At 51.1% G+C, this 12,518-nt stretch overlaps 1 protein-coding gene across 1 annotated transcript in view; it reads left to right on the top strand.

The window, feature by feature from the left end:
- Positions 1 to 12,518, top strand: part of LOC144941657 (cyclin-dependent kinase-like 1) — a 55,341-nt gene that overhangs the window by 16,336 nt on the left and 26,487 nt on the right. Inside the window, exon 3 of the mRNA XM_078868015.1 lies at positions 5,541 to 5,662. Coding sequence (XP_078724141.1) covers positions 5,541 to 5,662 — 122 coding nt within the window. The remainder of the gene's footprint in view (positions 1 to 5,540; positions 5,663 to 12,518) is intronic.

Below are 12,518 nucleotides of genomic sequence, written 5' to 3'. Positions count from 1 at the left end.
TGGCCCCCGAGTGGGTGGTCATGCACCAGCCGAAGCAGCTGGGGTCGCACCTGGGCAGGAACACAGATGCACCCCGGCTGGCCGGCCTCGGTTAACTCCCGTACCACTCCGTTCTGCACACACAACCGGGCATACAAACCGCTCCAGGGTCCTGGTAGGGCGCTCTTTTCCTCCCGCAGTGCCGCCTCCACTGCCGCCAGATCGGGATCTCGCTGCTGGGTCTGTCTCAGCTGCTCGTCGTTCAGGCCCGGGAAGGCGCAGCCGACGTCCTCCTGGATCCGTCCGATCGGGTCCCGAGCCGCGGGTCCCGCGCTTGCCGTGCGGTCGACGGGATCCTCGGTGCCACCTGTGAGGGCCTCTGTGGCGCACACTGCACTCTCTCTCGCTGGGGGGGGGTCAGTGGCCGCGGCCGCTCGGGGGTCCGTTGCCTGCCGGCAGCGTCCCCCCGTGAAGCACGGGCAGGCCTCCTCCGCCCTTGTCTCGGCGTCCACCGTGGGTCGCCTCGACAAGGCGTCCGCGTTTGCATGCGTCCGGCCAGCCCGATACTCGATTTGCAGGTTGTACTCCTGCAACTGCGCCAACCACCGGGCCATCTGCCCCCGCGGCTCCTTGAATGTAAGAAGGAACTGCAGAGCATAATGGTCAGTGCGTACGCGACATTTCCTGCCGTACAAATACGGCCGGAACTGCTTACATGCGAAAATCACGGCGTACAACTCTTGGCGGGTCACGCAATAGTTAAGCTCGGCCCCACTCAAGGTCCGGCTGGCGTACGCGATGACTCGTTCCGTCCCATCCTGTACCTGTGACAACACCGCGCCCAGCCCGCTGCTGCAGGCGTCGGTGTCCAAAATAAAATCGGTGGTAAAATCGGGGAAAGCGAGGGTGGGGGCGTGGGTGAGGTGGTCTTTGAGAGTGGTGAAGGCCGTCTGGCAGGCCCCCGTCCACTGGTAGGGGTGCTTAGGGGAGGTGAGTTGGGTGAGGGGGCGTGCAATCTCGCTGAATCCCTTTACAAATCGACGATAATAGGTGGCGAGCCCCAAAAATGATCTGATCTCCGTCAGATTCCTTGGCCGTGGCCACTCCACTACGGCGCGTACCTTCTCCGGATCGGTGTGCACACCTGCCTCGCTGACGCGATGCCCGAGGTACCCCACCTCGCGTTGTGCGATGTAACACTTACGTGGCTTGAGCTTGAGATGAGCCGCTCGCAGTCGCTGGAACACCTCTCGAAGCCTGGACCAATGCTCAGACAAAGATCTACTGAACACTATCACATCGTCCAAGTAAATCAGGCACTGTTCCCATTGCAAGCCCCGCATCACCAACTCCATCAGCCGCTGGAACGTCGCGGGCGCATTGGTGAGTCCGAACGGGAGTACTCGAAACTCGAATAGCCCCATCGGGGTGGTGAATGCGGTTTTCGGCCGATCCTCCTCCGCCATCTCCACCTGCCAGTACCCGGACGCGAGATCGAGGGTGGAAAAATATCGCGCTCCAGCGAGGCTGTCGAAGGTGTCGTCGATGCGGGGTATGGGGAAGGCATCGCCGAGCGTGACTGCATTTAGTTTACGGTAATCGACGCAGAACCGGGTTGACCCATCCTTTTTCGTCACTAGTACCACTGGGGCTGACCAGGGGCTCGCCGAGGGCTGAATTATGTTATCGCGAAGCATGTCCCCAACTGCCTCTTTTATTTGGGCGCGTTCGGGTGCGCCCACTCGGTACGCAAGGAGTTTGATGGGTCGGGCTGCACCGGTGTCAATTTGGTGCTTAACAAGATCGGTCCGACCCACGTCCGAGTCGTGTTCACTGAATACGTCGGCGTACTCCCGCAGTAACTCGCGCAGCCGATCGGCCTCTCCCTTAGGTAAATCCGCCCATGGTACATGTAACGCGTCGAGCAGGGGAATGACCTCGGCTCGGGGAGTCGGGCCGACTCGCCAGGCCAGGTCCTGGTCACCCTCAGAACGACCGGGGTCCTCAGCCCAGAGTGCGAACACCGAGTCGTTAGAGTGGCGTGCGTGCAGGGGGTGTACGGTGGCTATCGGGGTGCGCCGCCGCAGTATCGCTGGGGTACTGTGGGGGTTAAACATCCGCATAAACAATCGGTCCCCATCTGCGTTTACCAACGTGGCGGATCCCACGACCCCATACCGTTTTGCCAACTCCGGGTGAGGAGTTAGCATTACCTCTCCTGATGGTCGGAGCGTGGGGTCGGTGGGGGATGTTGCCACCGGCACCAGCATCTCGGTGAGCGGGCCGATGGTGACTGCCGTCGCCAGGATAGCGGCCACAGGTGCGAAGCGGGGGCGCGTCGGTTCTCGTCCCAAGAACGGTATCCGCTCGCCGTTGCTCTCCATGGTGGCGCATCGCTGGCGGGGTTGCACGTTGAGTCCTAGCCGTTCTAAGAGGTCGGTACCTGCGATACACTCGTGACACAACGCACTCGACACGTAGAACTCCTGGGTGCACACCTGACTGCCTATGCGGACCTCTAGGGTGGCTCTCCCCAGCAGCCCCATTCCGGCTCCGCTCGCCGTGTGCAGCGCGCGGTCCGGTGCCTGCAGGTGACGCACGTCGACCCCGATCGCGCTGCAGTGCGCTGCGCTCACGAGCGAGGCCACCGCCCCCGTGTCCAGCAGGATTCGGGTACACACTCCGTTTACCTCCCCTTCCACCAGCGACGTGGCCCCCGTGATCCCTGCCACCAGCTCCCGTAGCCAGTCGCCAGGAGTCACCGTTTCCGTGGGCGTTGTTGCTGGAACCTGTGTGGAGATCACTCGCTCGCCATTATTCTCATCATCGTCTATTTGTATCGGGACCGCGTCGATTGCACCCCTAGTTGGTCCGCTCTCTAGGGGGCGTTGGAGTTTAACCCCCGCGTCTGCCTAGCTCGGGTGATTTCAGGACAGTCCCTCACTAGATGCCCTCGGCGATCGCACATATAACATGCCCGGGGAGGGGGGGCGGCTCCGTAGTGGGCCCCCTGCCCGCTCCCTCTCCCAGTTTGTCGCTGCCTGGACTCCACCTCTAGTTGGGTTACCCTTCCCGTTAGCCCTCCCACCGTGGCGCGCAGCTCCCCCATCTCGGACTGGATGGCCTCAACGGAGGACTGCAGCTTGGTCATATTTTTATTCGCTTCCTCGCGTATATCTCCTATGCCAGCCTGTAACCCGGCTACCCACCCTGGGGTGGTCTCGCTAGGTCTCTGGGGCTCCCTTGCCCGTCCCCTTACTGCGATGGCGATCTCTTCCTCCTCGTCGGAGAGTAGGCTCGCCACGGCGCACTCTCGTCCCCTCCCTCGAGGCTGCGCGCGCTCACCTGAGAGTTTCTCGCATTTTCGCGCGCGCTCGACGAGGGTGTTAAAGGAGAGGCGTGCACCGTCTACATTTGGCTGCCACCACGGGGTGCGTGCCAAATATCGCTGGATTTTACCGGCAGCGAGGCCCTCAATTATTTTGGCCTCGTACTCTGGGTACGCGAGCTGGGTCAACATGCGTACATCATCGGCGTAATCTCGCAGATCCTCGCCGGGTTGACGACGGCGTGCCTCTAAGGCCGCCTGCGCATCCTCCTCGTCATAGGCGCCGAAGCGACGTTCGAGTTCGCACATTAATTTTTCCCACTGATTTTGTGCGCTTGCGGGCAAAGCTTCCACAAAGTCAGCTGCCCGCCCATCTAAATGTAACTCTAACTGCTGCAACGCCTCCTCATCTGACCACCCATTAACTTTTTTAGCCCCTCTGATGCTGCGGGCAAACGATTTCCATGATGGAATTCCTTTGCCCGTAAATGTGCATTTGATTTTAATCTGGGTTGGGGGGCCTCTTTCCCTTGGGGGTGCGGGGGATCGTCCCGTTTCTGACACCAATATGTGAGGGTCGCTAGCCCCCGCGATCCCTCCCTCGGTACCCCTAACGGCCGGGTTAACCTCATTACTCGCCCCCTCGCTGCTAGGCGAACCGCTGCTGCGTTCTTCACCCATGGGGTGAGAGCCGTCGCTCCAGGATTCCCCTCCCCCGCGGGTCCGCGTAGTAGGCATGTTTAATTACGTACGCGCACACCCACACACAGCTCTGCGCGGCACTCACTCAACCCTGACCACTCACGCTAGGATCGCGCACCTGTATTATACACGTCGTGAACGTGCGCGCACACACGCATACAGCTCCACACGCGATACCCACTCTTGCGCCGCTCTGCGCCGCGCTCGCCGCTCACGTTATGATCGCGCACCTGGGGTACGCTGATTACGCACGCCGCGAGCTTACGCATACACAGTACCACACGCGTTCACACTTATAACACGAGATCACACGAGGCCACGATCAGCTATTAATGATTTATTGTTTGCTACGTGGGACTGGTTGTTGAGTCAGTATGAATCGACGAGGCTGCCTACTCTACTAACCCGGAACCTATTCCCTATTTATCGTTCACGAAACACTTTTACCTCCTTACTCACGGTTTGAGGCACTCGACGTTCCGTGGGTTTTCCTCGCTGCTTGCCTCGACACGTCGCACGGACGTCCGGAGGGCAGAGCTGGGGCAGTCCTGGACGTTGGCTTCTCGGAGCAAGAGAGCGATTTCCCCTTTGCGCTCCCCATTTACCCTCCCTACCTCAAAGGGAATGCGACTCTGGACAATAGGCTCGCGACCCTCTCGCATCCGCACCGCCGTTCCGGGCGCTTTTGATATGCTAATTAATGCTCAACCTGCGCGGCGCAAATTCCAATCAATCCCTTTCTCACGCAGGCCCCCCCCCCCATTATCGCAGTTTATGCGGCGGCGTCCGTCACAAAGGTGCGCCGTGGGAATTTGTGCACGGCTCCCCGCGTGACCCCGCTCTCCCGATTACTCATACTAACAGCCTTATCCTTTAACTCCCCTAACAATGGTGCCTGCGTGTTTTCTAATGATGCTCCTCCATCACAATGCTTATTCCCTCTGCCTGCCCCGTCGATACTTGCGTGTGTGGGGTGTGTGAGATGCGTTTCCCCCGCGGTGGCCGAGTGGCCCCTCGCTGCGACCTTGCAACCTTAAGGCCGGTCGCAGCGCCGCGGTGCAAAGTAGCGTCGGGGGAGGTCGTCCAATTCCCTGGTCGCCGGAAACCGTGAAAGTTTAATCCCGATAAGGGCTTCTCGGATAAAAACCGGTCGGCCAGGTGACCTCCCCACGGAGCTCTATGGGGGGGGGGGGAATGCGTGCGGGTGTGTTCGTGTGAGGTGAGGTGAGGGGGACGCGGGGTCGGCTCCGTCGCTTGGTGGTGGCGAGGTCTTAGATGGGGCGCCTGCTGAACGGCTTCGTGGCGGCGGCATGACACATGTACCACCAAACTCATGCAGCCATAGCTGGCCATAGCTGGCTGCATGAGTAGATGAACAAACTCGTTGCTTTATAACTGCTTTGTGTGTTTACTCCTCCTCCGATTAGCACAGTTGGCTACGCACGTACTGTGCGATAGAAGTTGAACAGACACACATACATTACTCTTGCTTATTCATTCATTCTAGATTTGTTATTCATTCATTTCGCAGACCCTCAAGCATCCGAACCTCGTGAACCTCCTGGAGGTGTTCAGGAGGAAGCGCCGGATCCACCTGGTGTTTGAGTTTTGCGAGAACACCGTTCTGAGCGAGCTGGAGCGCTATCCTCGTGGGTGAGTGTCCAGCCAGAGGCGTTCTTCGCGAGCGTCGCCCGTCACCACTGGGCCCTAGCGTCAATGCCGCAGGGGGCGTTATGCCGCCTGGTATGCAGGAGGTCGTGGGTTTGATCCTGATGCCAGCTGTATATTTGGAGTTTGCGTGTTGCTCTCTTTCTCCGTGGTCGCGTGGATTTTTCTACGGGTCCTCCGGTTTTTATCTCCACATTTAGAATCGACGTCATGCGTTTAGAGTTTGGCTGCTGCTCGAAATCTCCACGTGATCAGCCACTTCGTTGAGCCAGTTCGTTTCTGAAATATAGCTATATAGTTTAGTGGGCCTTAACTGGTAAAATAAAATAATACTTTTTAAAGCACTCCGGCACAGTGGAGGCAGCAGCGAGGATGTTGCAAAACTCCCTTCCCAGCCAAAAATGTGGACCCCACCTTGTTCCGTCTTCGTGAGATAGAGTGTTTCCCCCTCGCACGTGTGGGTTTTCTCCGGGTGCTCCGGTTTCCTCTCACGTGTAAACACTCATTAATTGGCTGATGACACCTTCATATGCAGAGAACCGCAGAGCTTGGGCAATTGTTGGCACCGGCTCATCTCGAGACTGCCGCCTCCCCGCTCGTCCGTGGTTCCTCTTTGCCCCTCTGAGTCGTCGTCCTCTCTCTACGAGAGCGAGAAGCGAACGCAGTGAAACATAATATAATGTTTCACGAAACAATATTACATTTCACAATGGGATCATTATCACAATATCGATTTCCCATAAGCTTTGTAATTGCCAGATGCCGCTGCTCCAAGGATGAGCGGCGTTCGCATGATGGTTTATGCTCCTTGACGAGAGATACAACGCACATGCAGTCCATACACAGAAAGTTATCAAACAATTATACAAGGACTCTATCCTCGGGATGATGAGATGTGCCAGAGAGGAAGATGCAACCTCCACACACGTGTCTGTTGTCTAAGACAAAGATCCCCCAATTAGAGGACCGTGATGTTTCACCGGTAATTAAAACCGGCCTCATCAGGCGATAGCCAGAGTCACAACTTGTGGCTTTGCGAGTAACAAATCGGCACATTTTGTTTACGCGACAAACCTTACGAATTGGCTTCGTCTGGTGGTGGCGGGTTTCACGACACATTTATATTTACGCCATCTAACCGAAAAATCCCCCCTCTATTACGGATAATTCTGGTCGCGAAAACCAGCTGCGTGCGGAACTGAGAAACACGTCGTGTTTTTGGCCTCCACAGCGGAAAAACTGGGAGCCCTATAACCGCCCTTCTATTGTTCGCGATATTTATAAGCAATTGTCGCTCGGCAGCCAGACTGGGTGTTTGTGTGTTTTATAAAAATAGCTTCGCCACGTAATTTTACGCTGTAACACAGACGTTGGGCATCGCGGCGCTTGACCGGGTTTATTCGCAAGGTAACACGACCCGAGTTCCCATGACGCTGGCGTGTATCGATGAACGCGTGACGGTGGCTGTGGAAATGTTGCCGTGGAGTTTACGCTCGTCTGCAGAGTTCGATGTGAAGCGAGCGGGTGTTTTACAGTAGCCGTGACCTTCAGCGGTTATTTTGTTTCGTGACGTGAAATTAGGTTTGCACTCGACTTCTTTTTTTTAGTAGTAATAGGTTTTTACCCTTTCAACTGGTACAAAACCTGACACCTTTATACAAGGCATCATGTTTGCAATAACCACAACACAAGCAGTCAAAATGCTAACAAAAATAAACAACTCTGATAATGATAATGATATGTACTGTCCTTGAAGTTGATTGGTTTTTGAGTTGTACGCCTTTTGGCGTCATCTGGTAAAGGAGGTCTCATAGTGTTCTTTTTTTTAATCATTACAGAAAGGCGAGCTCAGATTTCTAGGACACGTGATGGGCAAACAAGAGACTGAATATGAATGCGTTTTGAATGGGAAAATTCTAGGTACCGCAAGAAGAAGCCACGGAAGACAGCAACATGAGTTACATGATAAGCAACATGACTTGGATGCAACTGGGAGGAGTATTTAGCGTAGAGGTCGTGGGTGCAATCAAGGCCAGAGCTCAATGTAAGGAAGGCCATGATAGCCAATTTATTTGAGAAATGATACAAAAAGACTAACGTTGCCCATAGACTAACATTGCCCATAGACTTACATTACCCATATACTAACATTGCCCATAGACTAATACTGCCCATAGACTAACATTGCCCATAGACTAACATTGCCCATAGACTAACATTGCCCATAGACTAACATTACCCATAGACTAACATTACCCATAGACTAACATTGCCCATAGACTAACATTGCCCATAGACTAACATTAACCATAGACTAACATTATCCATAGACTAACATTGCCCATAGACTTACATTACCCATAGACTAACATTGCCCATAGACTAACATTGCCCATAGACTAACATTACCCATAGACTAACATTACCCATAGACTAACATTGCCCATAGACTAACATTGCCCATAGACTAACATTAACCATAGACTAACATTATCCATAGACTAACATTGCCCATAGACTTACATTACCCATAGACTTACATTACCCATAGACTAACATTACCCATAGACTTACATTACCCATAGACTAACATTGCCCATAGACTAACACTGCCCATAGACTAACATTACCCATAGACCAACGTTGCCCATAGACTTACATTGCCCATAGACTCACACTGCCCATAGACTAACATTGCCCATAGACTAACATTGCCCATAGACTAACACTGCCCATAGACTAACATTACCCATAGACCAACGTTGCCCATAGACTTACATTGCCCATAGACTTACACTGCCCATAGACTAACATTGCACATAGACTAACATTGCCCATAGACCAACGTTGCCCATAAACTAACATTGCCCATAGACTAACATTGCCCATAGACTTACATTACCCATAGACTAACATTATCCATAGATTAACACTGCCCATAGACTAACACTGCCCATAGACTAACACTGCCCATAGACTAACATTGCCCATAGACTAACGTTGCCCATAGACTAGCATTGCCCATAAACTTACATTACCCATAGACTAACATTGCCCATAGACTAATACTGCCCATAAACTAACATTGCCCATAGACTAACATTGCCCATAGACTAACATTGCCCATAGACTAGCATTGCCCATAGACTAACATTACCCATAGACTAACATTGCCCATAGACTAACATTGCCCATAGACTAACATTACCCATAGACTAACATTACCCATAGACTTACATTACCCATAGACTTACATTACCCATAGACTAACATTACCCATAGACTTACATTACCCATAGACTAACATTGCCCATAGATTAACACTGCCCATAGACTAACATTACCCATAGACCAACGTTGCCCATAGACTTACATTGCCCATAGACTCACACTGCCCATAGACTAACATTGCCCATAGACTAACATTGCCCATAGACTAACACTGCCCATAGACTAACATTACCCATAGACCAACGTTGCCCATAGACTTACATTGCCCATAGACTCACACTGCCCATAGACTAACATTGCCCATAGACTAACATTGCCCATAGACCAACGTTGCCCATAAACTAACATTGCCCATAGACTAACATTGCCCATAGACTTACATTACCCATAGACTAACATTGCCCATAGACTAACACTGCCCATAGACTAACATTGCCCATAGACTAACATTGCCCATAGACTTACATTGCCCATAGACTAACATTGCCCATAGACTAACACTGCCCATAGACTAACACTGCCCATAGACTAACACTACCCATAGACTAACATTGCCCATAGACTTACAGTACCCATAGACTAACATTGCCCATAGACTAACACTGCCCATAGACTAACATTGCCCATAGACTAACATTGCCCATAGACTAACATTGCCCATAGACTTACATTACCCATAGACTAACATTGCCCATAGACTAATACTGCCCATAGACTAACATTGCCCATAGACTAACATTGCCCATAGACTAACATTGCCCATAGACTAACATTACCCATAGACTAACATTACCCATAGACTAACATTGCCCATAGACTAACATTGCCCATACACTAACATTAACCATAGACTAACATTATCCATAGACTAACATTGCCCATAGACTTACATTACCCATAGACTAACATTGCCCATAGACTAACATTGCCCATAGACTAACATTACCCATAGACTAACATTACCCATAGACTAACATTGCCCATAGACTAACATTGCCCATAGACAAACATTAACCATAGACTAACATTATCCATAGACGAACATTGCCCATAGACTTACATTACCCATAGACTTACATTACCCATAGACTAACATTACCCATAGACTTACATTACCCATAGACTAACATTGCCCATAGACTAACACTGCCCATAGACTAACATTACCCATAGACCAACGTTGCCCATAGACTTACATTGCCCATAGACTCACACTGCCCATAGACTAACATTGCCCATAGACTAACATTGCCCATAGACTAACACTGCCCATAGACTAACATTACCCATAGACCAACGTTGCCCATAGACTTACATTGCCCATAGACTTACACTGCCCATAGACTAACATTGCACATAGACTAACATTGCCCATAGACCAACGTTGCCCATAAACTAACATTGCCCATAGACTAACATTGCCCATAGACTTACATTACCCATAGACTAACATTATCCATAGATTAACACTGCCCATAGACTAACACTGTCCATAGACTAACACTGCCCATAGACTAACATTGCCCATAGACTAACGTTGCCCATAGACTAGCATTGCCCATAAACTTACATTACCCATAGACTAACATTGCCCATAGACTAATACTGCCCATAAACTAACATTGCCCATAGACTAACATTGCCCATAGACTAACATTGCCCATAGACTAGCATTGCCCATAGACTAACATTACCCATAGACTAACATTGCCCATAGACTAACATTGCCCATAGACTAACATTACCCATAGACTAACATTACCCATAGACTTACATTACCCATAGACTTACATTACCCATAGACTAACATTACCCATAGACTTACATTACCCATAGACTAACATTGCCCATAGATTAACACTGCCCATAGACTAACATTACCCATAGACCAACGTTGCCCATAGACTTACATTGCCCATAGACTCACACTGCCCATAGACTAACATTGCCCATAGACTAACATTGCCCATAGACTAACACTGCCCATAGACTAACATTACCCATAGACCAACGTTGCCCATAGACTTACATTGCCCATAGACTCACACTGCCCATAGACTAACATTGCCCATAGACTAACATTGCCCATAGACCAACGTTGCCCATAAACTAACATTGCCCATAGACTAACATTGCCCATAGACTTACATTACCCATAGACTAACATTGCCCATAGACTAACACTGCCCATAGACTAACATTGCCCATAGACTAACATTGCCCATAGACTTACATTGCCCATAGACTAACATTGCCCATAGACTAACACTGCCCATAGACTAACACTGCCCATAGACTAACACTACCCATAGACTAACATTGCCCATAGACTTACAGTACCCATAGACTAACATTGCCCATAGACTAACACTGCCCATAGACTAACATTGCCCATAGACTAACATTAACCATAGACTAACATTATCCATAGACTAACATTGCCCATAGACTAACATTACCCATAGACTTACATTACCCATAGACTAACATTGCCCATAGACTAACACTGCCCATAGACTAACATTACCCATAGACCAACGTTGCCCATAGACTTACATTGCCCATAGACTCACACTGCCCATAGACTAACATTGCCCATAGACTAACATTGCCCATAGACCAACGTTGCCCATAAACTAACATTGCCCATAGTCTAACATTGCCCATAGACTTACATTACCCATAGACTAACATTGCCCATAGACTAACACTGCCCATAGACTAACATTGCCCATAGACTAACATTGCCCATAGACTTACATTGCCCATAGACTAACATTGCCCATAGACTAACACTGCCCATAGACTAACACTGCCCATAGACTAACACTACCCATAGACTAACATTGCCCATAGACTTACATTACCCATAGACTAACATTGCCCATAGACTAACACTGCCTATAGACTAACACTGCCTATAGACTAACATTGCCCATAGACTAACACTGCACACAGACTAACACGTTCTTGAGTAATATCATCGACAGAGCGAAGTGGAAGGAAGGCCATGCTTACTGTCATCGTTGAGAAAGGACATGGGACACATCGAGACAAAGAGAGACACAGCACTTTTAGTTGCCTCATAAATTATCTTTGAGCTCTGAAATGTTGCAGTCTTATATTTCACTTCTTCGGTCAAATCCCGTGGGATACTGTAATTCTTTTCTGTTGGCCGGGAGTTATAGAATGACGTACGAGCGTCAAGTACAATCTCAGGTGGTTGATATTCTCTCCCACGCATTACAGCAGCAAACCAATTTGCCCCAAGGAGTAACGTTTGTTGATCAATGCGTAAGACCTGGCCACGACACATATCAGAAACACGGACACTGCCAAAGGACGGCTGTAAATTGCTCAAAGAAGCACGGACAAATGCACGCAGCGCCAGGAATCACACCGAGAGCACACGGCTCACGGAGCGGATGCAAGTTCGAGACGTCACGCGATCGACCGCCGAGTTGCGCGTGGTCTGGGCAGGACACCAGCCACCACCGTGAGGGCTGGGAGCCGGGCCCCGTGGTGGAGTCGCGGCCAAAAAGAGTCAATGCACCCGAGGTCACGTCTCATTCAGTGTGAGGCCGAACCGTGCCCCGCGGACGCGCGCTGA

The sequence above is a fragment of the Lampetra fluviatilis genome, chromosome 25 (genome assembly GCF_964198595.1).
Source record: "Lampetra fluviatilis chromosome 25, kcLamFluv1.1, whole genome shotgun sequence".
NCBI lineage: Eukaryota > Metazoa > Chordata > Hyperoartia > Petromyzontiformes > Petromyzontidae > Lampetra > Lampetra fluviatilis.
This window is presented reverse-complemented; position numbering and strand designations above follow the sequence as displayed.